General features: G+C 40.1%; 1 protein-coding gene across 6 annotated transcripts; it reads right to left on the bottom strand.

Annotated features, from left to right (window-relative positions):
• Positions 1-204: 204 nt before the first annotated feature.
• LOC701129 (uncharacterized) lies at positions 205-25,654 on the bottom strand. Of its 6 annotated transcripts, none has more exons than XM_077946266.1 (7): positions 25,515-25,654; positions 20,738-20,837; positions 17,794-20,362; positions 7,749-7,875; positions 7,350-7,445; positions 4,027-4,090; positions 205-3,536 (listed from the first exon to the last, which is right to left on the bottom strand). In XM_077946266.1, the coding sequence occupies exons 3-7, from the start codon at positions 17,878-17,880 to the stop codon at positions 2,468-2,470; spliced, it is 1,443 nt and encodes a 480-aa protein (XP_077802392.1). In that variant the 5' UTR covers positions 17,881-20,362; positions 20,738-20,837; positions 25,515-25,654; the 3' UTR covers positions 205-2,467. The 6 variants fall into 6 exon arrangements, with proteins under 6 accessions (XP_077802392.1, XP_077802394.1, XP_028682058.2 ...); XM_077946268.1 differs by having other exon boundaries at positions 17,794-18,029; positions 25,080-25,654; XM_028826225.2 differs by lacking the exon at positions 17,794-20,362.

The following is a 25,654-nucleotide window of genomic DNA, read 5'->3' on the forward strand; positions in this document are numbered from 1 at the left end:
AATCACGACCCTTTCATATGAAATCTTTAGTGTTGCAAGCCCTGAAAAGGGACAGAAATTGTGCCCTCAGGGAGCTTGGATTTTGAGACGGTAGCTTGCCAATGCTCCCAGCTGAATAAAGCCCTTCCCTTCACAACTTGGTGTCTGAGAGGTTTTGTCAGCGGCCAGTTCTGCTACATGGGGAGGGATCAATGAACAATTCGATTTAATTTAGACAGTGTTTATTTCATATGTTTACTGCTACATTACATCAAGAAATTTCTTATTTTGATGTTATGACAATTCAGCAAGTAAAAAACACATTTCTTTGAAAAAATATTTCTAAGCTCAGGCTCTTAACATATAAATATAATGCACAAAATAAACATACTGCAAAAAAACCACCCACCTACAAATTGCTGTATGCATCATTTCTAAAACAGGTAATATTTATAAAAGCATAACTCTACATTGCTTTTATTTTCAGCTCTAAGTAACAGAAAAACTTACTTTGTAAAGTGCTAGATCATAGGCTCAAGGGCATAAGGTGTCTGCCACAACTACTCAACCCTGCTGGGGTAGTGCAAAGACAGCCACAGGTCAAACATACACAGATGTTTTTGTTTGTATTTGTGTTTTCAACACTTTATTTATGGACACTGAAATTTGAATATTATATAATTTTCATGTGTCACAGTATTCTTTTTTTTAACCATTTAGAAATATAAAACCATTCTTAGCTTGCAGGATACAAAAATGGGTAGTGGGCCAGATCTGTCTGATGGACCGTCATTTGTCAAACCCTGACTTAGTGTAGTCAGGATCTGCTCCTAAATCACTTCTAGGAAAACAAACAACAAACAACCAAATCAAGGCACTGGCAGCAAGAAGGTGGGGGATGAATGTTGGGTAGCCAACTTTTTTTTTTTTTTTTGCAGCGTAATTCACAAAATACAAATAATAATGATGATAACCTCTAACATATAGCTCTTGTGTCTCAGACACTATTCTAAGTGCTTTGAAAATTTCAACTCATTTAGACCTCAAAGCAATCCTAAGATGTTGTCACTATCACTACTCTTTTATGGGAAGGGAATTGAGGCACAGAGATATTAAGTAGCATGCCCCATGCTGGAATTGGGGCCCAGGCGGCAGGATTCCAGAGTCCACACCTTTAACTATGTCATGTTGCTTCTATGAGGAAGAAAAAGTTGGTGAAGAAATTTAGGACTCTCAGAAAAATACAAATGCAGGTATCTCTGCTCCCTGCTCACACATCAACAGTAAGATACACAATATTTCTTACATTGCACTATTTGTTTTCATTGTATAGATTGTAATAAATATTACTGTTTTTAGCTGTTTAAAAATAGCTCAGGCTTTTGCTATATATAAAGGTGTCCCTAATGCAAAACTTGGCTGACATTTAAAAATTTTACAAAAACATTTTAGCTTTTTTTTGAAGGATTAGTTTAGTGCCACCGTCTATATCCATTTGCAAACACACACACACACACATAAATAGGATAAAAAGATGCCTTATAGTTTAAAAGAAATATTACACTTACAATACAAATATTAACAACAAGAGTCACTACTGAGACTTAATGTGCGATATCTTCATAGGCATAATAGTTACTGAACGAACAAAGGTTACGTATTTCCCTATGTACAATTATGGATGGATTCCACATGCACATTGAACATCCACAAGTTACATGTTATAGCACACTCACATACACACAGTCCTATATACCAAAAGACATTTAATGTATGTTTAATGATGTTGCCTAATTGTGCTTTTTAAAAGCTTCATATATGTAGACATTTGCAGGTTTCCTTTTAAAACAGAGCAATCTTGGCATCAGATCTGCAACATGATTTCTAGTATAACTGTTTCCCTCAGTACAAATTATTTGAATTTTTGTTGAACACCTTCCAAATATTTAAAGTATCTATTCAAGTACCAGTGATCTGACATTGAATGAAACATCAATTCTTAAGAAAGGCTTCTGTATCTGCCACGGTCTTTGCAGTTCTCCCTTTGAATTCTTTAGTATATGAGCTCCAATTGTGTAAAGAGATTTCTGGATACTCAAGGAGCTTCTCACTTACGAGCTTTTGGATGTCTACAGCTGGCTGCCCTGACAGAAAATGTCTTGACATTCATTTTACTCACAGGATTTCTCTCCTGTGTGATTTCTATGTTGCAAAACAAAAGTATGACTTCTGAAAGGTTTCCCTCCTGTTTTATAATTTGCATGACTTCTGCCATTTATATTATCTAATATTTAGAAAAGTCTACAATATGATAAAATTTTCTCCCAAATAAATGTACAGAATCTATGTATTTGCTGATACACAGAAAGAGCAAAGATTGTAGCTGAAAATTTCCCTATATTGATGTGATTCATAAGGTGTACCTCTTGTGTGAATTATCTGATTGTTCTGAAGGATGAATTCAGTCAAGAGAATTTCTCAACTCATCTTACTTCTCAGCCTTCCTCTTCTTTGTGTGTGTCTTCTGATGTGCAGTGAGTTGTGACTTCTGGATAAAGGTTTCCCCACACTCCTGACACTCATAGGGCTTCTCCCCTGTGTGTTTTCTCTGATGTATAATAAAATGTGACTTCTGAGAAAAGGACTTCCCACATTCCTTGCATGAATAGGGCTTCTCTCCCGTGTGAGTCCTTTGATGTAATCTGAGGACCGAATTCACAGAGAAAGATTTGCCACATTCTCTGCATTCATAGGGCTTCTCCCCTGTGTGTTTTCTCTGATGTTTAGTGAGGTCTGATTTATAGTAAAAGGTTTTCCCACATTTATTACATTCAAAGGGTTTCTCCCCTGTGTGAGTTCGCTGATGTACTGTGAGGGCTGACTTCTGGTAGAAGCATTTCCTACATTCCTTACATTCATAGGGTTTCTCTCCTGTGTGAGTTCTCTGATGAGTTTTGAGGTGTGAATTCCTAGAGAAGAATTTCCCACATTCCTTACATTTATAGGGTTTCTCCCCTGTGTGTGTTCTCTGATGTACTGTGAGGTGTGACTTCTGGGAAAAGGCTTTCCCACACTCCTTACACTCATAGGGTTTCTCCCCTGTGTGTGTTTTCTGATGTACCATAAGGTATGCCTTCACATAGAAGAACTTCCCACATTCAGTACATTCAAAAGGTTTCTCCCCTGTGTGTGTTTTCTGATGTTCTATGAGATGTGGTTTCTGGTAGAAGGATTTCTCACACTGATTACATTCGTAGGGTTTCTCTCCTGCATGGGTTCTCAGATGTCTACTGAGAGATGATAGGTGGTAAAATATTTTCTTACATTCTTTACACTCATAGGTCTTATCTCTCGTGTGAATTTTCTGATGTCTTGTGAGGTCTTCATTTTTGGAGAAAGAGTTCCCACATTTATCACAGTCATAGGATTTGCCCTTTGAGTGAGTATGCTGATGTACTATGAGGGCAGACTTCTGACAGAAGAACTTCCCACATTCCTTACATTCATAGGCTTTCTCTGTGGTACGAGTTTTCTGATGTTTTGTGAGTTCTCCATTCCTAGACAGAAAGTTCCACATTCATTAATGTGTAAGACTTTTAAGGCTTTTTGTTCCCCCACACTGGGCATATTTTCCAAGTACCTCTGAGGACTGATTTCTAGAGATGTTCCCATATTGGTTCCATAGGGTTTCTCCACTGTGAACATTCTCTGACCTGCACTGTAGTTTAACATTTGGCAAGGTGAATCTGCATCTGCATTCTATTCACAGGGTCTCTCAATTGCCTGCTTTCTGTTTTGTGTAATCAAGACTCCCTTTATTATTTAATTCAGAAGAGTAAAAAGACTACTTCAAAGTTTCAGTCTCCTGATCCTGCACAAGGTCTCTATGAAAAGGGGCATTCCCATTTGGATTATATTCCTCGGGATTTGCTCTGCAGTGTTAGTTTTCTCATGTGTAGTATTAACTAGTGTCCTCCCATTTCCAGTAACTCCTTCAAGACTCTTGCTTACAAATCTTTAATCTTAAACATTAATTCTTGAACTTGCCTTGAATTTCCAGCTTGGCTTTCCCGGTATCTTGCTTCTAGATCATGAATACTCCATAGGTCTTCTACAAAGGAATCAAAAATTTAATACTTTATAAATATTAACACATTAATATTGTCATAGCATTGATTCTTAGGCTTCAGGCCAATTTCTCATAATGGAAGAACCTCAAATGCAAATTTCCTCTAGCCCATTGTTTTGGAAAAATAAACTAAAACGAACACTAAAAACTGCTGTCACACACAGAAGAAGGAGCCTAGTTGTAGACCCATGTACTCTGACATTTTTACAAATATGACCTTAAGAGCTTGGAGGCGAAAGTTAAAGACAAAAAAAGAACCGGGAGAGGAGAACGCAAGACATTAGAAGTGTTGCTGAACAAGAGTGTGGGAAGTATAGAGAATGCTGTGAGCCCCTTAAGTACCATGAACAGTAAGCAGGATAAGAAAAACTACTGGACAACAGTGTTCCCTGGAATTACATGGAAAAGATTAAACTGGAAGAAGGAGCTGAAGTATACTGAAGTATAGGTCTTTATTGCCTCAAACCTAGATTACTGTGCTAGGACTGCTAGTATTTAGCAGACAAACTTCTACTTTATTTCCTCTTCATCCATCCACAGCAATCTAGGTGTCAATACTAAAGGGACTTTCTCAGAACATCAGTTTCCTCAGGCTTAGAGGAAGAGTCCTGTAGCTTAGACTTTCACTCTCCGTCTAGCTGGCTTTGTTTTCAGGACAGGAAGATGGAGGACCACATATATCCAAAAGGAAGGATTTTCTTAAAAGCATCAGGATAAGCCATCTATACAAGGATGAATTCCTAGTTCTAACACCAGAGATTTTCAATCCTCAACTCATCCTGACCACCAAATCCTGCACTTCTAAAGCACTTGTTACTTACGACTCAGCACTAGTCTTGAATTTCATTTTCATATCTCGCTTCTTCCATCTCTGCTTCCAATTTACTACAGGATCTTTAAAGGTCAAATTATTGAACATCATTCTAGAATCTTTAGTGACCTTCATATTTATGCATCTTTAAATGCATGAAAGCAAGTGAAAGGTTATCAGTAGAGGCTTGGGGTTGGAATTTCATAGCAATGGTGGGGAATACATAAGAAAAGTCACTTGATAAGGAATTATGCAATGTTAACTCAGGCACACATGAAATAAGATTATATGAATGGGCCGGGAATGGTGGCTCATGCCTGTAATCCCAGCACTTTGAGAGGCTGAGGTGGGTGGATCACCTGAGCTCAGTAGCTCGAGACCAGCCTGACCAACATAGTGAAACCCCGCCTCAACTAAAAATACAAAAATTAGCTGGGCCAGGTTGCAGGCACCTGTAATCCCAGCTACTCAAGAGGCTGAGGCAGGAGAATCACTTGAATCGGGGAGGTGGAAGTTGCAGTGAGCCAAGATCGCGCCACTGCACTCAAGCCTGGGCAATAGAGTGAGACTCCATCTCAAAAAAAATCTTATGTTTGGAAAACATTTAAGAGCATAGTAAAATGGAAGTTAACAGGTGTTTTGGGGCCACAAGGAGAAATAAGTTGCATAGGCAAGAGAGGGAAAGACTAGTTCTTGACAGAAAATTCATTTAAATGAATATTACTAATACCTCCTTACCCTTGTAGGTTTTTTATTTTGTCTAAATGACTCAATACTGAGTCAGTATTAGTCATACCATGCAGGCTTCTGGCAATGTACATATGCTGCATTACACAGCTACTGTGGGAATTTAGATCAACAATTTTTGTTTTGATCCTAACAAGGAAGGAAGTGGAATGAGCAGAACTATCTTACAAGAAGGTAAAAATATGGGATCAGAATATAAATAGGGCAAAGATGCTGGAGAGGTCAATTTTAGGAGTCCTTATCATAAAAACCAATGCATTAGCCTTAAGAATGGATGAGCTCTTATAGGAGTTAATAAAAAAAGCACAGAGCAGAAAGTAGAGAGTGTCATATATTTTTTATTTCTTTTTTTCATGAACATGAGTCTCACTATTGCCCAGGCTGGAGTGCAGTGGGGCGATCTTGGCTCATTGTAACCACTGCTTCCTGGGTTCAAGCAATTCTTGTGTCTAAGCCTTGGTCTCCCAGGTAGCTGGGACTACAAGTCTGCATCACCATGCCCGGCTAATTTTTGTATTTTTAGTAGAGACAGGGTTTCACCATGTTGGCCAGGCTGGTCTCGAACTGGTGCCCTCAAGTGATCCACCCGCTTTGGCTTCCCAAAGTGCTGGGATTATAGGCGTGAGCCACGACGCCCAACCAGTCTCTTGTTAATTAATATTCATTCTTTCAACAAATATCTAGTGAGCAACTAATATGTAATAGGCATTGTTCCTGATACTGGCAACACATCTGTGCACAAGTTAGAAAATACATCATAAACATTTAAGGAGGCAGGATGAGATTGATTGCCTCAGTGTTATCCAAATAAGATACAGTAGATTTTAGGGGGGATAAGGAGTGCTTTGTGGGAAGGATAAACACTGTATAGCAGGAAGTAGCAACTCTGAAATGAAAGACTTGTTGAGCCGCATAACGATTTTTAATCTGAGTTCAGAGTTTAAAGAAAATATGGGAAGTTAAAATTGGTGCTAAAATAACTGAGGTATTTTATTGTTAATAAAAGGAGGGAGATGCCATTTAAAAAAGTTGTAAGTCAGATTTACAAACACTTTATAGTTGCATACTCTAATGGCAGGGAGTAACTGGCGATGCTAGAGAAAAAGACAAAATACAAGGTAAGGAGGGATTAGAGTTTGTATATAGGAAAGAGAAGTAAATCTATTTAAACCATGTCTAGCAAAGGAGAGAATTTAAGTGGAGAGAACAAAAATTGGAGGTGTGAATTAGGTTTTTTCACATGTGCAAATAAAGTGTCCTTAATCGCTTCCAAAACTATAGGGCATTTATAAAGAGACTACCTAGGCTGGGCACGGCAGCTCATGCCTGTAATCCCAGCACTTTGGGAGGCTGAGGTGGGTGAATCACCTGAGGTCGGGAGTTGGAGACCAGCCTGACCAACATGGAGAAACTCCGTCTCTACTAAAAGTACCAAATTAGCCAGGCATGGTGGCGCATGCCTGTAATCCCAGCTACTCAGGAGGCTGAGGCAGGAGAATTGCTTGAACCTGGGAGGTGGAGGTTGAGGTGAGCTGAGATGGCAACATTGGACTCCAGCCTGGACAACAAGAGCAAAACTCTGTTTCAAAAAAAAAAAAGTGAGAGATTGCCGAAAAGTATTTCAGAAGGCAAGAGGCACCAACCACTCACCAGTAACATGGGATATAATTTCTTCTAACTCACCAGGGAAACCCCGATGTGGATATTCTACTTCTAATATCCACGGCTCTCTTCCTTGCTTCAACTTGAAGACTGCATTTGGCTTATTCACATGGTAACCTATGAATGGAAAATATCAAGGAAATGATACAAATTGCTTGGAATTTAGGGACTGTGAAAGATGAGGAAGTGGAATTTCAGGAGAATGATGAAGGTTGCAGTTAGGCTTGGCAAATTTAGATTCTTTCAGTGGGGAGACAGGGACACAAATATTTTTTCTAGTACCCAAAATGCATTTATTAACTTCGAACTCTGAATCATAACTAATGTCAATCATTCAACCCTATAGGGACCTTTTATATTCCAGCAGCCAAGAGGGAGATGCAAACTACCGGGATTTACACCTGGGGAAGTTTTCCTCACCCACTGAGACCAGGTGACTATAGTTTTCCAGCATCACATCCTTATACAGAGTCCTCTGAGCAGGGGTCAGTAACTTCCATTCCTCCTTAGTGAATTCCACAATAACATCCTTTAATGTCACAGGTCCCTGGAATAACAAACTTCAGTTCAATCTAAAGTAACCAGAATAGATAGCATACCATTGAAAAGACATGTGAGCTAGCTCTTAGTGTACTAACTGCAAAGTTCACTCTGGAGAGTTAGAATATGTGCCATGCTGTACCCTGCTTTATTCATAGAAGGAATATTTGTTCAGTACATATTTACTGAATTCCCACTCCATGCCTGGAACTCTGCTGAAGATACAAAGATGAAGAAAAAAATGAGTGTCATGTGCCACATAATGACATTTCAGTTAATGATAGAATCCATATATGATGACGATCCTATAAGAAAATATAGTATTTTTATTGTCTGTTTTCTATGTTTAGATACACAAATTCTTACCATTGTGTTACAAACTGCCTACAGTGTTCAGTACAGTAACATACTATAGAGGTTTGTAGCCTAGGAGCAATGGGCGACACCACATAGCCTAGGTGTGTAGTCAGCTGTACTATCTAGGCTTGTGTAAGGACACTCTATGATGTTTGCATGACGAAGTCACCTACTGATACGTTTCTCAGAACATATCCCCATCACTAAGTGACACAGGACTCTATTCCTGTTAACGAGGAGCTTATATTTTGCCAGGAAGACAAAGGTGAAAATGCTAAATTATAGTATGTGAAGCAGATGCCATGACAAAAACAAGTACACAATATGAGATGGCCACAAATGGGGGTAATTATTTGCATTTCATATTGTCATGTTAGATTTTATTAGGTGGTCAAACTAACTTTAGGAATAAAGAAAACACAATTGGAAAAGGCATGGATTCATGAGAAATGGCAAGTTTAGGAAACCACATATAACTTGGTAGGTATGATACCTATGGTGGGTATATACCAATGGTAAGTATATACCATAGGTTGCTAGTTATATACCTATGGTAGGGCATAGGACCAAGATTAGTTAGAAGGTTACAGTGTAGAGTCAAGGGACAGGACAAGAAGAAATTCTGAATCTGTCTTTTGGACTAGTAAAATATACTTTGCATACACACTTAACAAATCTCTGCTTAATACATACATTTGCTTGTATTAATGTTTATTAAGGCGGTGGGTGTGGTGACTCAGGCCTGTAACACCAGCTACTTGAGAGGGTGATATGGGAGAATCAGATGAACCTGGGAAGTCAAGGCTGCAGTAAGACTCTATCTAAAGACAGCGAGACTCTATCTAAAAAAAAAAAAAAAAAAAAAAAAAGTAGGCTGGGCACAGTGGCCCACGCCTGTAATCCCACCGCTTTCGGAGGCCGAAGCCGGTGAATAACCTGAAGGCAGGAGTTTGAGATCTGCATGGCCAACATGGCAAAACCCCATCTCTACTAAAAAATACAAAAATTAGCCGGGCATGGTGGCACACACCTGTAGTCCCAGCTACTCAGGAGGCTGAACCAAGAGAATGGCTTGAACCTGGGAGGCAGAGGTTGCAGTGAGCCAAGATTGTGCCACTGAACTCCAGCTTGGGTGACAGAGCAAGACTCCATCTCAAAATAATAATAATAATAAATTTAACAAGTTTGTTTTTGTTCATATAAGAGAAAACATAAAGAGATATTCTGCTATTTCATACTATGTGAAATGTCTTATATATCTCTGGGATGCTCACCATTCACTGTGTAGATGAAAATATAGACACCAGGAGCCACTGAAGAGACGTGTCAAGTAAGCACTGGAGTTACAGGGGTAAATGAGTGGCTTAGGAGAAAACTTTAATGTAAAAGTGGCAAATGGCACATTAGAAAAATCAGAAAAACAATTATATAAAAGCAACAGCAGTGGGGGAAAGAAGTATAATGTGACTTTGTGATTAATTGGACATTAGTTAATAATCACTAGGAGAAAGGGGGGAGGGCAGCACCCATAATGTCTGTATGCCTTGCTTGTGGGTACAGTCATAGTGCCAATTATTTTCATTCCTTCACTTTTATTGGTAGAACTGTTAAAGGCTATGAAATTTCCTCTAATCATTGCTTTATTTATATTCTATGAAATCTGAAAGGCAGTATTTTTACTTGCAGAACATCTTAGCTGGATATAAATTCTTGGTTCATTTTTTTTTTCTTCTTCTTTTGAGATGGAGTCTGGCTCCGTCTCCCAGGCTGGGTGGCGCAATCTCGGCTCACTGCAACCTCTGCCTCCCAGGTTCAAATGATTCTTCTACATCAGCCTCCCAAGTAGCTGGGATTACAGGCGCCTGCCACCACACCCGGCTAATTTTTGTATTTTCAGTAGAGACGGGGTTTCAGCATATTGGCCAGGCTGGTCTCGAACTCCTGACCTCAGGTAATCTACCCGTCTTGGCCTCCCAAAGTGCTGGGATTATGGGCCTGAGCCACCAGCCCAGCCGGTCCATTTTTTTTTTTTTTTTTGACACGGAGTCTCGCTCTGTCACCCAGGCTGGAGTGCAGGGGCTTGAACTCAGCTCACTGCAAGCTCCGCCTCCTGGGTTCACGCCATTCTCCTGCCTCAGCCTCCCGAGTAGCTGGGACTATAGGCACCCGCTACCTCGCCCGGCTAATTTTGTACAAACTAACATTATTATGTGGCAACCAGGAAGTCTGTAAATGAAAACAGGAATACAAGGAAAAGGATAAGTTGGGCAGGAGTTAATGAGTTGAATTTTGTTCATTCTGTGCTTAAAGTGACTATGGAACATAAAAATGGAATTGTCCGTTTTGGCAGATACACATATGAGTAAGTTTCCTCAGACAGAATTTTCAAATATATAAAAAACAGAGTTCTAGAAGAGTCCAAAAAAGAAGCTGTGGGGGCCGGGCACGGTGGCTCACGCCTGTAATCCCAGCTCTTCGGGAGGCCAAGGCGGGCGGATCACCTGAGGTTGGGAGTTTGAGACCAGCCTGACCAACATGGAAAAACCTTGTCTCTATTAAAAATACAAAATTAGCCGGGCATCGTGGCTCATGCCTGTAATCCCAGCTACTCGGGAGGCTGAGGCAGGAGAATCGCTTAAACCTGGGATATGGAGGTTGTGGTGAGCCGAGATCATGGCATTGCATTCTAGCCTGGGCAACAAAGATTGAAACTCCATCTCAAAAAAAAAAAAAAAAAAAAAAAAAAGGCTAACAGATGGCCAGGTGCAATGGCTGATGCCTGTAATCCCAGCACTTTGGGAGGCTAAGGCACATGGATCATGAGGTCAGGAGCTCAAGACCAGCCGGGTCAAGATTGCAAAACCCATCTCTACTAAAAATACAAAAAATTAGCCAGACGTGGTAGCGGGTGCGTTTAATCCCAGCTAATCGGGAGGCTGAGGCAGAGAATTGCTTGAACCCAGGAGGCGGAGGTTGCAGCGACCCAAGATTGTGGCATTGCACTCCAGCCTGGGCAAGAGAGCAAAACTCTGTTTCAAAAAAAAAAAAGCTAACAGTTATGTAAGAATAACTATTTCTCATATAGCCATAACAGGAAACTATAAAATTTAAAATGGACTGCTTACAGAAGAAGTGAGAAGGAAAAGACTATTTTGTAAACTAAACTGTCCTTCAAAGATACTTATAAATATACATTAACAAACTGCTCACATCTTTTCATGAAATATTCACTAAAAGACCATTTTCTGGGCCGGAAAATATCTTAAACTAAAAGAATTGAAATCTACCAAATACATTCTCTAAACACAGTAGACATAAACTAGAAATCAGTAACAGAAACTTATCTGGAATGCTATCAAATACTTGAAAATAATAGGTGAGCACTTTGTTTAATGTTATTGGTTAACATGGTTAATGAACTTGGTTCTCTGAAAAAACTAAGAAAGCTGATAAACCTATATTCAGAATGACCAAGATAAAAAATACATGTTAACAACATCAGAAATGAAAAGGGGAATAGTTACTATAGGCCCTACAAACAGTAAAAGGAAAATAAGAGAATACTAAGAACCAGTCTATGTGCATAAATTTGACAACTAAGATGAAATGGATTAATTCTTTGAAAGAAGATAACTACCAAAACTCACTCAGGAAGAAATATCTAAGATAAATAATATTACCTAGTATCAATTCCATTAAATAAACTGAATCTGTAGTTAAAAACGTTTCAACATGACTGACTTCATGAGAAATGGTGACTTAGGGTGCTCTAAGAATTGGTCCCTCCACTGAGGCAACCACTAAAGCTGACAAAAACTGATAGAATCAAGTTTTTGGAACTGTAGAATCTTTTTTCTGTTTTTTTCTTTTTTAACCATCAACCAGTGGAGTACTTTTTTTTTTTTTCTTTTCTTTCTTTTTATTTATTTATTTTTTGAGACAGAGTCTCGCTCTGTCACACAGGCTGGAGTGCAACTGTGTGATCTCAGCTCACTGCAACTGCAACCTCTGCCTCCCGGGTTCAAGCAGCTCTCCCACCCCAGCCTCCCAAGTAGCTGGGATTACAGGGGCCCACCACCACGCCCAGCTAATTTTAGTAGAGATGGGGTGTCACATGTTGGCCAGGCTGGTCTAGAACTCCTGACCTTAGGTGACCCACCCGCCTCAACCTCCCAAAGTGCTGGGATTATAGGTATGATCCACTGTGCCCAGCCTCAGTGGAGTACTTAATAAAGAAAGAGGCTGCTAAATTTTGGGGAGAAAGTGTGTGGCACTTTTTTCTTACTGGCCTACTGATATAGTTTGGATGTGTGTCCCCTCCAAATTTCATGTTGAAATATAATCCCCAGTGTGGGAGTTGGGGACTGGTGGGAGGTATCCAGGTCATGGGGGTGTATCTCTTATGGATGGTTTAGCACCATTCCCTTGATAATGAGTGAGTTCTCATTTGGCTCACATGAGATCTGGTTGTTTAAAAGAGTCTGGCACCAGGCGTGGTGGCTAACGCTTGTAATTCCAGCACTTTGGGAGGCCAAAGCAGGTAGATAACCTGAGGTCAGGAGTTTGAGACCAGCTGGCCAAGATGGCGAAACCCTGTCTCTACTAAAAATACAAAAATTAGATGGGTGTCATGTTCCACGCCTGTAATCTCAACTACTTGGGAAGCTGAGGAAGGAGAATTGCTTGAACCTGGGAGGCAGAGGTTGCCATGAGCCAAGACTATGCCACTGCACTCCAGCCTGGGTAACAGAGTGAGACTCCACCTCAAAAAAATAAATAAATAAATGAATAACTAAAGAGTCTAGGACCTACCCCTTTTCTCTCTCTTGCTCCCACTGTCACTATGTGATGTACTAGCTCCTGTTTCAACTTTCTGTCATGAGTAGAAGCTCCCTGAGGCCTCATCAGAAGCTGAGCAGATGCCAGTGCCTTGCTTCCTGTACAGCCCGCATAACCATGAGCCAAGTAAACCTCTTTTCTTTATAAATGACCCAGCCTCAGGTACTTCTTTGTAGCAATGCAAAAAAGAACTAACACAAAATTGGTACTGAGTAGAGCATTGCTATAAAGATACCTGAAGATATAAAAGCAGTTTTGAAACTGAGTAACAAGCAGAGGTTGGAAGAATTTGGAGGGCTCAGAAGAAGACACTAAGATGAGGGAAAGTTTGAAACTTCTAAGAGACTGGTTAAATGGTTGTGACCAAAATGCTGATAGGGATATGGACAGTGAAGGCTAAGCTGATGAGGTCTCAGAAGAAAATGAGGAATTTATTGGAAACCGGAGTATAGGTCTCCCATGTTTTATCCTGGCACAGAGCTTGGCTGCATGTCTCAGGGATCTGTGGAAGACTAAACTTAAGAATGATGACCTAGGGTATCTGGCAGAAGAAATTTCTAAGCAGCAAAGCATTCAAGATGTGGCCTGACTGCTCCTAACAGCCTATGATCAAATACAGGAGCAAAGAAATGACTTAAAGTTGGAACCGATATTTAAAAGGGAATCAAAGCATAAAGTCTGGAAAGTTTGCAGCCTGGTCCTGTGGTACAGAAAGAATCCAAGCCCAAGCAGGCTGTGAAGCAACCACTGCTAGAGAGATTAGCATGACTCAAAATGGAGCCAAGTAACAATCCAACACAATGGGGAAAATGCCTTAAAGGCATTTCAGAGATCTTCAGGACTGAGCCTTCCATCACAGGCCCAGAGGCCTAGGAGGAATGAATAGTTTCAGGGGCCAGGCCTAGGGCAATGCAGCCCTGTGCAGGCTTGTGACACTGCTCCCCACATCTCAGCTGCTCTGGTTCCAGCTTCAGCTCAAGGGGGCCCAGGTACAGCTTTAGCCCCAGCTCAGGAAGGCACAATCTGTAATCCCTCATGGTTTCCATCTAGTGTTAAGTCTGCAGGTGCTCAGAATGCAAGCATGAAGGAGGCTTGGCAGCTTCCCCCTAGATTTCAGAGGATGTATTGGAAAGCCTGGGTGTCCAGGCAAAAGTCTGCCACAGAGATGGAGTCCCCGCAGAGAAACTACTAGGGCAATGTTGAGGGAAATGTGTGGTTGGGGTACTGCCTAATAGAGCTGTGGGAAGGGGGCCACTGGCCTCCATACTTTGGAATGCTAGAGCCACTAGCCACTTACAACCTCAGCATGGAAAAGTTGAAAGCAGTCAACTCCAACCATTAAGATTAATCCATTAATCCATTAAGATTAAAGCAGATTTCTTAACAGAAACTATGAAAGCCAAAAGGCAGTGTGATGACATATTAAAGTGCTGAAAGAAAAGAATTCTATTTCAAGAATTCTTTTCCATCAAGACTATCCATCAATAATGCAGATTAAATTAAGGTATTCCAAGATAAACAAAAGCTAAAGGACTCTGTTTCTAGTAGACCTGCCTTATAAGAAATGCTACAAGAAGTCCTTCAGTCTGAAATGAAAGGACATTGGACAGTAATTCAGGGCCATATGAAGCTATAAAGAACACAGGTAAAGGTAACTATATAGGTACATATAAAAGCTGGTATTATGGTATGTTTTAAATTTTATCTCTTTTTGTTTCCTATAGGATTTAAAAAGACAAATGCATAAAATAGTAATTATAAATATATGTTAATGGTCATACAACATACAAAAATATAATCTGTGACAGTAACAACATAAAAGGGGGAGAAACAGAGCTATATATCAGCAATTTTTATACAGTACTGAAGCTAAGTTGGTATCAATTCAAACTAGATTGTAAAAAATTAGAAAAAAATTGTAATGTTAAGAGTAACCACTAAAAACACCTTAAAATATTCACAAAAGGAAATGAGGAGGAAAGCAAAATGGTACATTAGAAAAAATTTAAAAAGAAGGCAGTATTGGAGGGTATTAGTGTATTATCACATTGCTATAAAGAACTACCTGAGGCTGTGCACGGTGGCTCACTTCTGTAATCCCAGCACTTTGGGAGGCTGAGGCGAGCACATCACTTGAGGCCAGGAGTTCAACATGGCCAACATGGCGAAACCTCGTCTTTACTAAAAATACAAAAATTAGCCAGGCATGGTGGCATGCACCTGTAATCCCAGCTACTTGGAAGGCTGAGCCAGGAGAATCTCTTGAACCTGGGAGGTGGAGGTTGCAGTGAGCTGAGATTGCACCACTGCATTCCAGCCTGGATGACAGAGCAGGACTCCATCTCAATTAAAAAAAAAGAAACAACAAAAAAAAACCACCTGAGACTGGGTAATTTACAAAGAAAAGAGGTTTAATTGGCCCATGGGTCCACAGGCTATCCAGGAAGCATGGCAGTGGAGGCCTCAGGAAGCTTAAAATCATAGCAGAAGGTGAAGGAGAAGTTGGCACATCTTCACATGGCAGAGCAGGAGAGAGAGGGCAAAGGGGGAAGTGCTACATACTTTTAACCAGATCTTGTTAGAACTCTCTCACTATCACAAGAACAGCAAGGGAGAAGTCTGCCCCCATGATCCAATCACCTCCCACCAGGCCCCTCCTGCAACATTGAGGGTTATAATTTGACATGAGATTTGGGTGGGGACACAGAGCCAAACCATATCACGGAGGAATTAAAGGAAAAGATATAAACTATGTTGAAGAAAAATGCCAAGTTGCAGAAGTCTTTATCAAACATCATTTTAAACAGATTAGACTCGCCAGTTAAAGGCAGAGATTGACTGAATGGATATCAAAAACATGATTCAAATATATACCTTCTAAAATTAAATTTAGATCCAAAGACACAAGTAGGCTGAAAAGAAAGGATGGAAAAAGGCATCTCACGAAAATAGTAGTAACCAAAAGAGAGCTGGCTGGCTATACTAAGATAAGACCTAAATAAATGAGACGGCATCCTGTTTTCATGGACTGGGAAACTTAATATGGTTCAAATGATAATACTACCCAAAGAAATCTACAGGTTCAAATATCCTCCAATTCATATGAAATTGCGAGGGGTCCTCAATAACCAAAACAACATTGGGAAAGAAGAATAAAGTCAGAGGATTCACTTCAAAATTTCAAAACTTACTGAAAAGTTAGTTATCAAAACAGTGAGGTACTGGCATAAGGATAGACATACAGTCTAATGGGATAGAACTGAGTCCAGAAATAAATGCATATATCTATGATCATATGATTTTCTTCATCTTTTTTTTTTAATTTTTCTAAGACAGGGTCTCACTGGCTGGAGTGCAGTGGTGCAATCATGGCTTACTGCAGCCTGGACCTCCCCAGGTTCAGGTGATTCCCCTGCCTCAGCCTCCCAAGTATCTGGGACTGAAAGTGCACACCACCCACCTGGCTAATTTTTGTATTTTGTAGAGACAGGGTCTTTTCATGTTGCCCAGGATGGTTTCAAATTCCTGGGCTCAAGAGATCTGCCCACCTTGGTCACCTAAAGTGTTAGGATTACAGGCATGGGGGACCACGTCCAGCCCCAACTGATTTTCAACGAGGCTGTCAAGACCATTCAGTGGGAAAAGAATAGTCTCTTCACCAAATAATACTGGGAAAACTCAATACCCACATGCTTGAGTTAAATGGGACCTCTACCTCACATCATATGCAAAAATCATTCAAAACAGATCAATGACCTAAATATATGAGTTAAACATGTAGAACTCTCATAAGAAAACATAGCCTACCTTGAATTTGGCAATGGATTCTTCTATATGACACCAAAAGCACAAACAAAAGAAAAATAAATTTGAATTCATCATAATTTAAAGTGTTCGTGCATTATAGAACTCTGTCACAATGGAGAAAAGACAACTCACAGTGTGGAAAATATTTGCAAATCATCTGAGACAGAGTCTCCCTCTGTTGCCCAGGCTGGAATGCAGTGACGCCATCTCAGCTCACCACAACCTCTGCTTCCCAGGTTCAAGCAATTCTCCTGCCTCAGCCTCCCAAGTAGCTGGGACTACAGGCATGCGCCACCATGCCTAACTAATCTTTGTATTTTTAATAGACACGGGGTTTCACCATGTTGGCCAGGCCAGTCTCAAACTCCTGACCTCGTGATCCGCAGGCCTCAGCCTCCCAAAGTGTTGGGATTACAGCCATGAGCCACTGCACCTGGCCAATCTTTTTTTTTTTTTTTCTTAAGACAGTCTTGCTCTGGCGCCCAGGCTGGAGTGCAGTGGTGCCATCTCGACTCACTGCAACCTGCACCTCCCAGGTTCAAGTGATTCTCCTGCCTCAGCCTCCCAAGTAGCTGGGACTACAGGTCCATCTCGACTCACTGTAACCTGCACCTCCCAGGTTCAAGTGATTCTCCTGCTTCAGCCTCCCAAGTAGCTGGGACTACAGGCATGCACCACCAAGCCCAGCTAATTTTTGTATTTTTAGTAGAGACAGGGTTTCACCATGTTGACCAGGCTGGTCTGAACTCCTGACGTCGAGTGATCTGCCCACCGTGACTTCCCAAAACGCTGAGATTACAGGCATGAGCCACTGGGCCTGGCCATAAAATGTTCTTATAATTCAACAACAAAAAGATAAACGGCCCAGTTAGGAAATAGGCAAAGAACTTGAGTGTACATTTCTCCAAATAACACAACTCACCCTTGAACAACACAGGCTTGGATGTAGATTATTTTCAACCAAACATAGATTGAAAATGTAGTATTTGCAAGATTGGAAACCACACATATGGAGGGCCAATTTTTTGCACACATGGGTTCTGAAGGGCTGACTGCAGGACTTGAGTATCTGTGGATTTTAGTACATGTATGGGTCCTGGAACCAATCACCTGCATATACCAAATGATGACAGTATATCCAAATGGCTAAAAAGCACACTAGAAAAATAATTTAAAAAAATAGCACACAAGAAGATGTTCAACATCATTCATCTCTAAAGAAATGCAATGCAAAACCACAACGATAACACTTCACTCTCCCACCCCAATTATAATGGGCATAATTTTAAAAATGGAGAACAGGTTTTGGGGGTATATGGAGAAACTGAAACCCTTGTACATTGCTAATGGGAATGTAAAATGGTGCAGTTGCTGTGGAAGTTTGGCAGTTCCTCAAAAAGTTAAACATAGAATTGTCATACATCCCAGCAATTCCATTTTTAGGTATATACCCAAAAGGATTGAAAACAGGTATCAAATACTTATAGATGAATTTGCCTAACAGTACTATTCATAATAACCAAAAAGTGGAAACCACCCAAATGTCTGTCAATGGATGAATGGATTATATATTCATTGTGGAGTATATACACAATGGCATTTTAGCCATAAAAAGGAATGATGTACTGATACATGCTTCAAGGTGGATGAACCTGGAAAACACGCTAAGTGAAAGAAGGCAGACATAAAAGGTCACATAATGTATGACCTCACTTACATGAAATATCTAGAATAGGTAGATCTATAGAGACAGAAAACATTAGTGGTTGCCAAGGGAAAGAGGGAGAGAGAACAGGGAATGACTGCTTAACGGGTATGGGGTTTTCTTTTGGGATGGTGAAAATGTTTTGAAAGTAGGTAGAGGTGGTGTTACACAACACTGTGAATGTACTAAATATTAATACCTCACAATTGTATAATTTTAAATGATGAATAGTATGTGAATTTCACTTCAATTAAAACAAGTAAACAAAACCTTTGAACAAAGACAACCTCAGGCCTAAATGGTTTCATTGGTGAATTCAATCAAACAATAAATCAGAAACAATACCAATTATATGTAATTTCTTCCATAAAACCAAGAAAAAATAACCATTCTCAACTCATTTTATAAGGCTCACATGACCCCGAGACCCAAATCTAACAATAACATTACCAGAAATGACAACTACAGTGGTTGCTGGCACCAGTTTGTATCAGCTCAGAAGAGCTAGTTTTCAGGAATTGGCTGGCATGTTATAGCTTGAAATTTGGCATGGTGGGAGTATTTATATCACAGAAACTGGTAAACAGTATAAACCAGATTTCTTTCCCAACCCCTAAAATCTGATTATTAAACATTTACTGGTATACTGATCACTGATCAATATTCTTAATGGTGACAGATGCAAAAATCCTCAACAAAATGTTAGGAAATCTAATTCAGCAATATATTAAAATATACATGTTATGACCAACTTATCCTGGCAATGCAAGTTTGATTCCACATTTGAACATCAATCAATGTCGTTCACTATGCTAACAAACTAAAAAAGAAAACAACATGATTATCCCAGAAAAAGGAAAAGAACATTTGACAAAATTCAAGATCCATTCATGATAAAAATTCTGAACAAACTAGGAAAAGAAGGGAACTTCCTTCATCGGATAAAAGGCATTTATATAAAATCTATAGCTTATACCATCCTTATTATTGAATGGCTAAATTCTTTCCCCCCTAAGGTCAGGTTTCATTATGTACATTCCTTTGATTATATAAAAGGTGATTTTTAAATGAGCAAAAAAAACCACAAAAAAACAAAAAAACAAAATTCATTGTTTTCTACAGCCTACAAGGGCCGTACATATTCTAGCTTCCTCTACCTTTTTGATGTTACCTCTTACCATTCTTACCCTAAGTCATATCTCTCTAGCTTCAATATCCTACATACTATTTCTGGAACATGTTTTGGGGTGTCTGTATTGCTGTTTTTCTTACCCACAATGCTGCTCCCTCTGATTTCTACTTGACTCTCTATCTCATTTAATTCTAGACTTTCCTCAAATATTGTCTTTTAGGGTAATATTGTCCCAATCAACCTACAACTCGTTCCTCACTTCTCGGTATCACTTTGTCCTCCTAAATTGCTTGAGTTTGTCTCTGAACATACACCTCAGAAATATTACTCAAATGTTGACACATTGTTATAAGGTATATTTTTAAAATCACATTTGTGGCCTGGCACAGTAGCTCATGCCTGTAATCCCAGCACCTTGGGAGGCTAAGGTGGGAGGATCATTTAAGGTCAAGAATTTGAGACCAGCCTGGCCAACATGGGGAAACCCCTTCTCTACTAAAAATACAAAAATTAGCAGGGTGTGGTGGCAGGTGCCTGTAATCCCAGCTACTCGTGAGGCTGAGGCAGGAGAATCACTTGAATCTGGGAGACAGGCTGCAGTGAGCTGAGATTATGCCACTGCACTCCAGCTTGGGCAACAGAGCAAGACTCCATCTTAAAAAAAAAAAAAACAAAAAACACACATTTGTTAGTATCAATACCATTGTCTACTTTATGCCAAACAGGCAATAACCTATTTAGCATTGCTTTCATGCCATCAGTGCAAGTATCAACAGTGTAAAAGGCAATCTACATCTTAGCACTCTGAGTCTCAACCTCATAGACCCCTTGAGAAGGTCTTGGAGCTCCCAGGGATCTGCAGACCACATTTCAAGAATTGCTGTTTTATTCTAATAGTATTTTGCCTGAAGGTGATTTTTAACTATTTCTACGTTTCTAATTTAGTATATGGGCTCTCGTTCGTAAAACTCATTAAACACACACACAGACACACAGCGAAACAAAGTAAGGGCTAAATAAATGACTCACCTGGAACTTGTTCATTTTCTGCTGCTCTTGGGAAAGGCTGAAAACTACAAAGCCAGAGCAGAAATCATAAGGGACCTTATCTGGCAGCCCCAGGAATCACCTGTGAGAAATTTCCATACAACATTTTAGTAAAATATATACCTTTGAGAAAACGTATCTTTGACCCATTAGAAAGCATAGTAAGGACCATGATGAAGTGGCATCCGCCTGTCCACTTCTGACTCTGATATTAATCTTGATGAGCCTGTGACATTTTTCAATGAATCTATACATTTCTTTCCTACTGACTGTTTTGAAAATTATGTTTCTGTTTTCTGAATAACACAAAAGAATCAAAAACTTAAATATCCAATCATGACTGATTAAATAACATGTATAATATATCCAAAGTATGGAGCCCTTTGCTGACACTAGAAATGATGTTGAAGAGATATATTTATTGGTACATAAAAGGTAATCAAGCTACATATCATAAGCATTTTTTTCTATTATAAACCCAAGGTTAGAAAGTCTTTTCAAAGTTCTCAAAAATAAGACATTTCTTCTTCCTTAATTGCAGTTTCTCAAAAACTACTTCTCCAAGAAACTTCTTTTGATGTAAATATGATATAATGAACTTAAAGACTCAGTCCTACGCTAGGCTCTGCTATTAATAAACTTAGTGATTGCCTTAGTTTCAATGCTTTTGTCTTTAAAATGAGTAGGAATTAGATAATCTTGAACAACCCTTCATGTACCATTCTGATTCTATAAGTCTTCACTCAGGATCACCAAAACGGACAGTACCTGCAATGCACTGTACCCTCAAAACTTGGGCTGGGCCTAAGGCAAAATTTAATTAGGCCCTGATGAACTCTGACCTGAGAATCTAATCTGCTGACAGTGATACAAATCTAGCTTCTAAAATAACAGTTAGGCATCACAATTCCCAAACAAGCACTTCATATATATATAGTAAAAGGCAACTACATGTCATAATCCTAAGGTCCTTGTCATAAGCAGCAGAAATCATACAGGGCACCCAAATTGGATCTTTGTTCACAGATGACATGACCCTATATTTAGAAAAACATAAAGACTCCACCAAAAACACTGGTAGAACTGATACATGAATTCAGTAAAGTTGCAGCATATGAAATCAACATTAAAAAATCAGTAGCAGGCCAGGCACGGTGGCTCATGCCTGTAATCCCAGCATTTTGGGAGGCCAAGGTGGGTGAATCACCCGAGGTCGGGAGATCGAGACCAGCCTGACCAACAAAGAGAAAACCAGTCTCTACTAAAAGTACAAAATTAGCCAGGTGTGGTGGTGCATGCCTGCAATCCCAGCTACTCAGGAGGCTGAGGCAGGAGAATTGCTTGAACCCAGGAGGCGGAGGTTGCAGTGAGCCAAGATCATGCCATTGCACTCCAGCCTAGGTAACAAGAGCAAAACTCCATCTCAAAAAAAAAAAAAAGGCAGCATTTCCATACACCAACAGTGAACAATCTGAAAACGAAATCAAGAAAGCAATCCCATTTACAATAGCTACCAAAAAAACTCCAATACCTAGGAATACATTTAACAAAAAAGTAAAAGATCTTATAATTAAAAGTATAAAACAGGCTGGGCACCGTGGCTGACACCTGTAATCCCAACACTTTGGGAGGTGGAAGCAGGTGGATCGCCTGAGGTCAGGAGTTTAAAATCAGACTGGCCAACATGGCAAAACCCTGTCTCCACTAAAACTACAAAAAAAAATTAGACAGGTGTGGTGGCTCACTCCTGTAATTCCAGTTACTCAGGAGGCTGAGGCAGGAGAATCACTTGAACCCGGGAGGCAGAGGCTGCAGTGAGCCAAGATTGCACCAAACTGAGATCTTGTCTCAAAAAGAGTATAAAACACTGATGAATTATATTAAAATGGAAAAATATCCTATGCTTATGGACTGGCAGAATTAATATTGTTAAAATGTCCATAGTACTAAAAGCAGTCTACAGATTCAATGCAATCCATATCCAAATACCAATGACATTCTTCACAGAAATAGGAAAAAAAAAATCCTAAAATTTATATGGAACCACCAAAGACCCCGAATAGCCAAAGCAATTTTGTGCAAAAAGAACAAAGCTGGAGGCATTGCACTACCAGACTTCAAAATATACTATAAAGCTATATAAACAAAACAGTAGGTTACTGACATAAAAATAGACACATAGACCAATGGAAAAGAGAATTGAGAAATAAATACATGCATTTATAGCCAATTTCATTTTTGACAAAGGCACCAAGAACATACATTGGAGAAATGACAGTTTCTTCAATAAATGGTGCTGAGAAAACTGGATATCCATATGCAGAAGAATGAAACTAGACCCTGTCTCTAACCATACGCAAAAATCAAATGATAGTGGATTAAAGACTTAAATGTATGACCGGAAACTATGAAACTACTTGAAGAAAACATTTAGAAATGCTTCAGAACATTGTTCTGGACAAAAATTTTTTGGTAAGACCTCAAAAGCACAAGCAACAAAGACAAAAATAGACAAACGGGATTACATCAAACTAAAAAGCTTTGGCACAGCAAAGTAAGCAATCACGGTGAAAAGACACCTAAAGAATAGGAGAAAATATTTGCAAACTACCCATCTGACAAGGAATTAATAACCAGAATATATAAGGAACTCAACAGCCAGAAAACAAAAGAAATGATTTAAAAAAATTGAGCAAATGATCTGAACAGACATTTCACAATAGAAGACATACAAATGGCCAATAGGTATATGATAAAATGTTCAACATCACTAATCATCAGACAAACGCAAATCAAAACCATAATGGGATATCATTTTACCTCTTAAAAGAGCTATTATAAAAAAGGCAAAAAAAAAAAAAATGCTGGGACATGGAGAAAGGAGAACCCTCACACACTCTTGGTGGCAATGTAAACTAGTACAGCCACTGTGGAAAACAGTGTGGATGTTCCTCAAAAAATTAAGAACAGAATTACCATATGATCCAGCAATCTCACTGCTATGTATATATCCAAAAGAAAGGAAATCAGTATATTGAAGAGATCTCTGCACTCCCATTTTTATCGCAGCACTACTCACAATAGTCAAGGTATAGAATCAACCTAAGTACCCATCAATGCATGAATAGATAATGAAAATTGTGGTATATATACACAATAGAGTATTTTTCAGCCATAAAAAGAAGGAAATTTTGTCATTGCAGCAACAAAGATGGAACTGGAGGACATTATGTTACACGAAATAAGCCAGGCACAGAAAGACAAATATAATGTTCTCACTCATACACAGGAGCTAAAATAGTTGATCTCATGAAGGTAGAAAGTAGAATGTTGGTTACCAGAGGCTACGAGGAGAAGCAGGGAGTGAGGAATGAAAAGAGGTTGGTTAATGGGTACAAAAATACTGTTAGGTAGAAGGAATAAGTCCTAGTGTTCAGTAGCACAGTATGGTGACAAGTGTTAACAATAATTTATTGTGTATATCAGAATAGCTACAAGATTTGGAATATTCACAACACAAGGAAATGATAAATGAGGTGGTGGATATTATAATTACCCTGATTTTATCATGACATATTGTATGCATATATCAAAATATCACACGTACCCCATAAATATGTATATTATGTACCAAAAAAAAAAAAAAAAAACGAAAATAAGCAGCAAAAACCACTTCCAGCTAGCATGGTGCTTACAAAATGCCTAAGCTCAGTTATCAGCCAATGAGAGGCATTATCATATCACCACCATAAAATGGGGGAACTGATGAACTGCAGTCTTCATCTTTAAAAAAATTCTTTGTCCCATTTCCTGTCTTTAGAAACTAGCCTCTGGGCTGGATGGGATTCCCCGCTTCTCCTGTAAAATGCAAAATTGAGCCCTCAAATTGTGGTTTCAATTTACACGTTTCACAGTCCTCTGAGAAGACACTAAGGTTGGAGGATGCAGGAAGGCCTTAAATAATTAACCTTTTGACTCAAGGGCTCTGAAGATTCCCCCAAGCATTTTTGGAAACACAACACTACGTGGTTAAGACTGGGTTCAAGTACACTCCACAGCTACGTTCTGGTGGTGCTCAAGGGACAAATGTTGTGCTAAATACAAGCCAAGACTGGATTTTAGTGTGGGAAGGCGCATGAATTCAGAGGAAAAAGTGAGGATTTACAACCCACCTGCTAATACTGTGGGTAAAATAATTTCTCTCTCTGAATCTTTAGTAGTCACATTTATTTAAACGGAGGTGGTTCAGTCGAAAGGATGGTTACGATGATTAAATGAGCCAATAATGAAAACAACATGTCTTGTAATAATAGAAGCAGCTCACCTTTATTGAGTCCTGTATCATACTTTACATCTACTACCCTATTCAGTACCCAAAGGCCCCCATCATTTGCCAAATGGGCGTCCAGCCGCAGCGGGACCACCTACAGAGGCTGTACCGGAGCCCACGTCCCTGTGGCTTTCGAGCGCCGAGTCTGCAGCGGCCAGCGCGCCTGACGTGGCAGCTCCGGTCACGTCACACAATGTGGCTACTCCAGGCGCCCGCTGCCCGGCCACCGCAGGCCTTCTCTGGCCACCCCTCAAGCAGGTCGCGCAAACGCCATTCCGGGCAGGAGCGCCAGCGCAGATGGCCAACCTCCCCGCCAGGCCGCTCCCACCCGGGACCCTCCGCGGAGGCCGCTCCGGGGCCAGGAGGCGGCTTCCAGGCTCGAGACCCCGCCTCCCGGGCCCTGCCCGCCCGCAAAAGCCTTCGACACACCTGCAGGGTCTCGGCCTCTGCTCCTGGCCAGCGCCGGGCCCAGGCCCCGCCCTTTGCGGCCCAGCCGAGACCCGGAGGCAGCGGAGTCCTCTCCCCACCCTAGGGCGTAAGACAAAAACGCCGACGCCAGAAAGGAGACG

This window comes from Macaca mulatta, chromosome 9 (genome assembly GCF_049350105.2).
Source record: "Macaca mulatta isolate MMU2019108-1 chromosome 9, T2T-MMU8v2.0, whole genome shotgun sequence".
In the NCBI taxonomy this organism is placed as follows: Eukaryota; Metazoa; Chordata; class Mammalia; order Primates; family Cercopithecidae; genus Macaca; species Macaca mulatta.

What these genes read in the sequence shown, in the direction of transcription:
- LOC701129 (XM_077946266.1), bottom strand. Translation starts at nt 17,880, where the DNA reads ATGTGTGGTTTCCAATCTTGCAAATACTACATTTTCAATCTATGTTTG. An exon ending in CAAGCCTGTGTTGTTCAAGG is followed by an intron (nt 7,876 to 17,793) that starts GTGAGTTGTGTT and finishes TTGTTATTCCAG; the next exon opens with GGACCTGTGACATTAAAGGA. An exon ending in AGCCAAGCTGGAAATTCAAG is followed by an intron (nt 3,537 to 4,026) that starts GCAAGTTCAAGA and finishes CTTTCTGTCTAG; the next exon opens with GAATGGAGAACTCACAAAAC.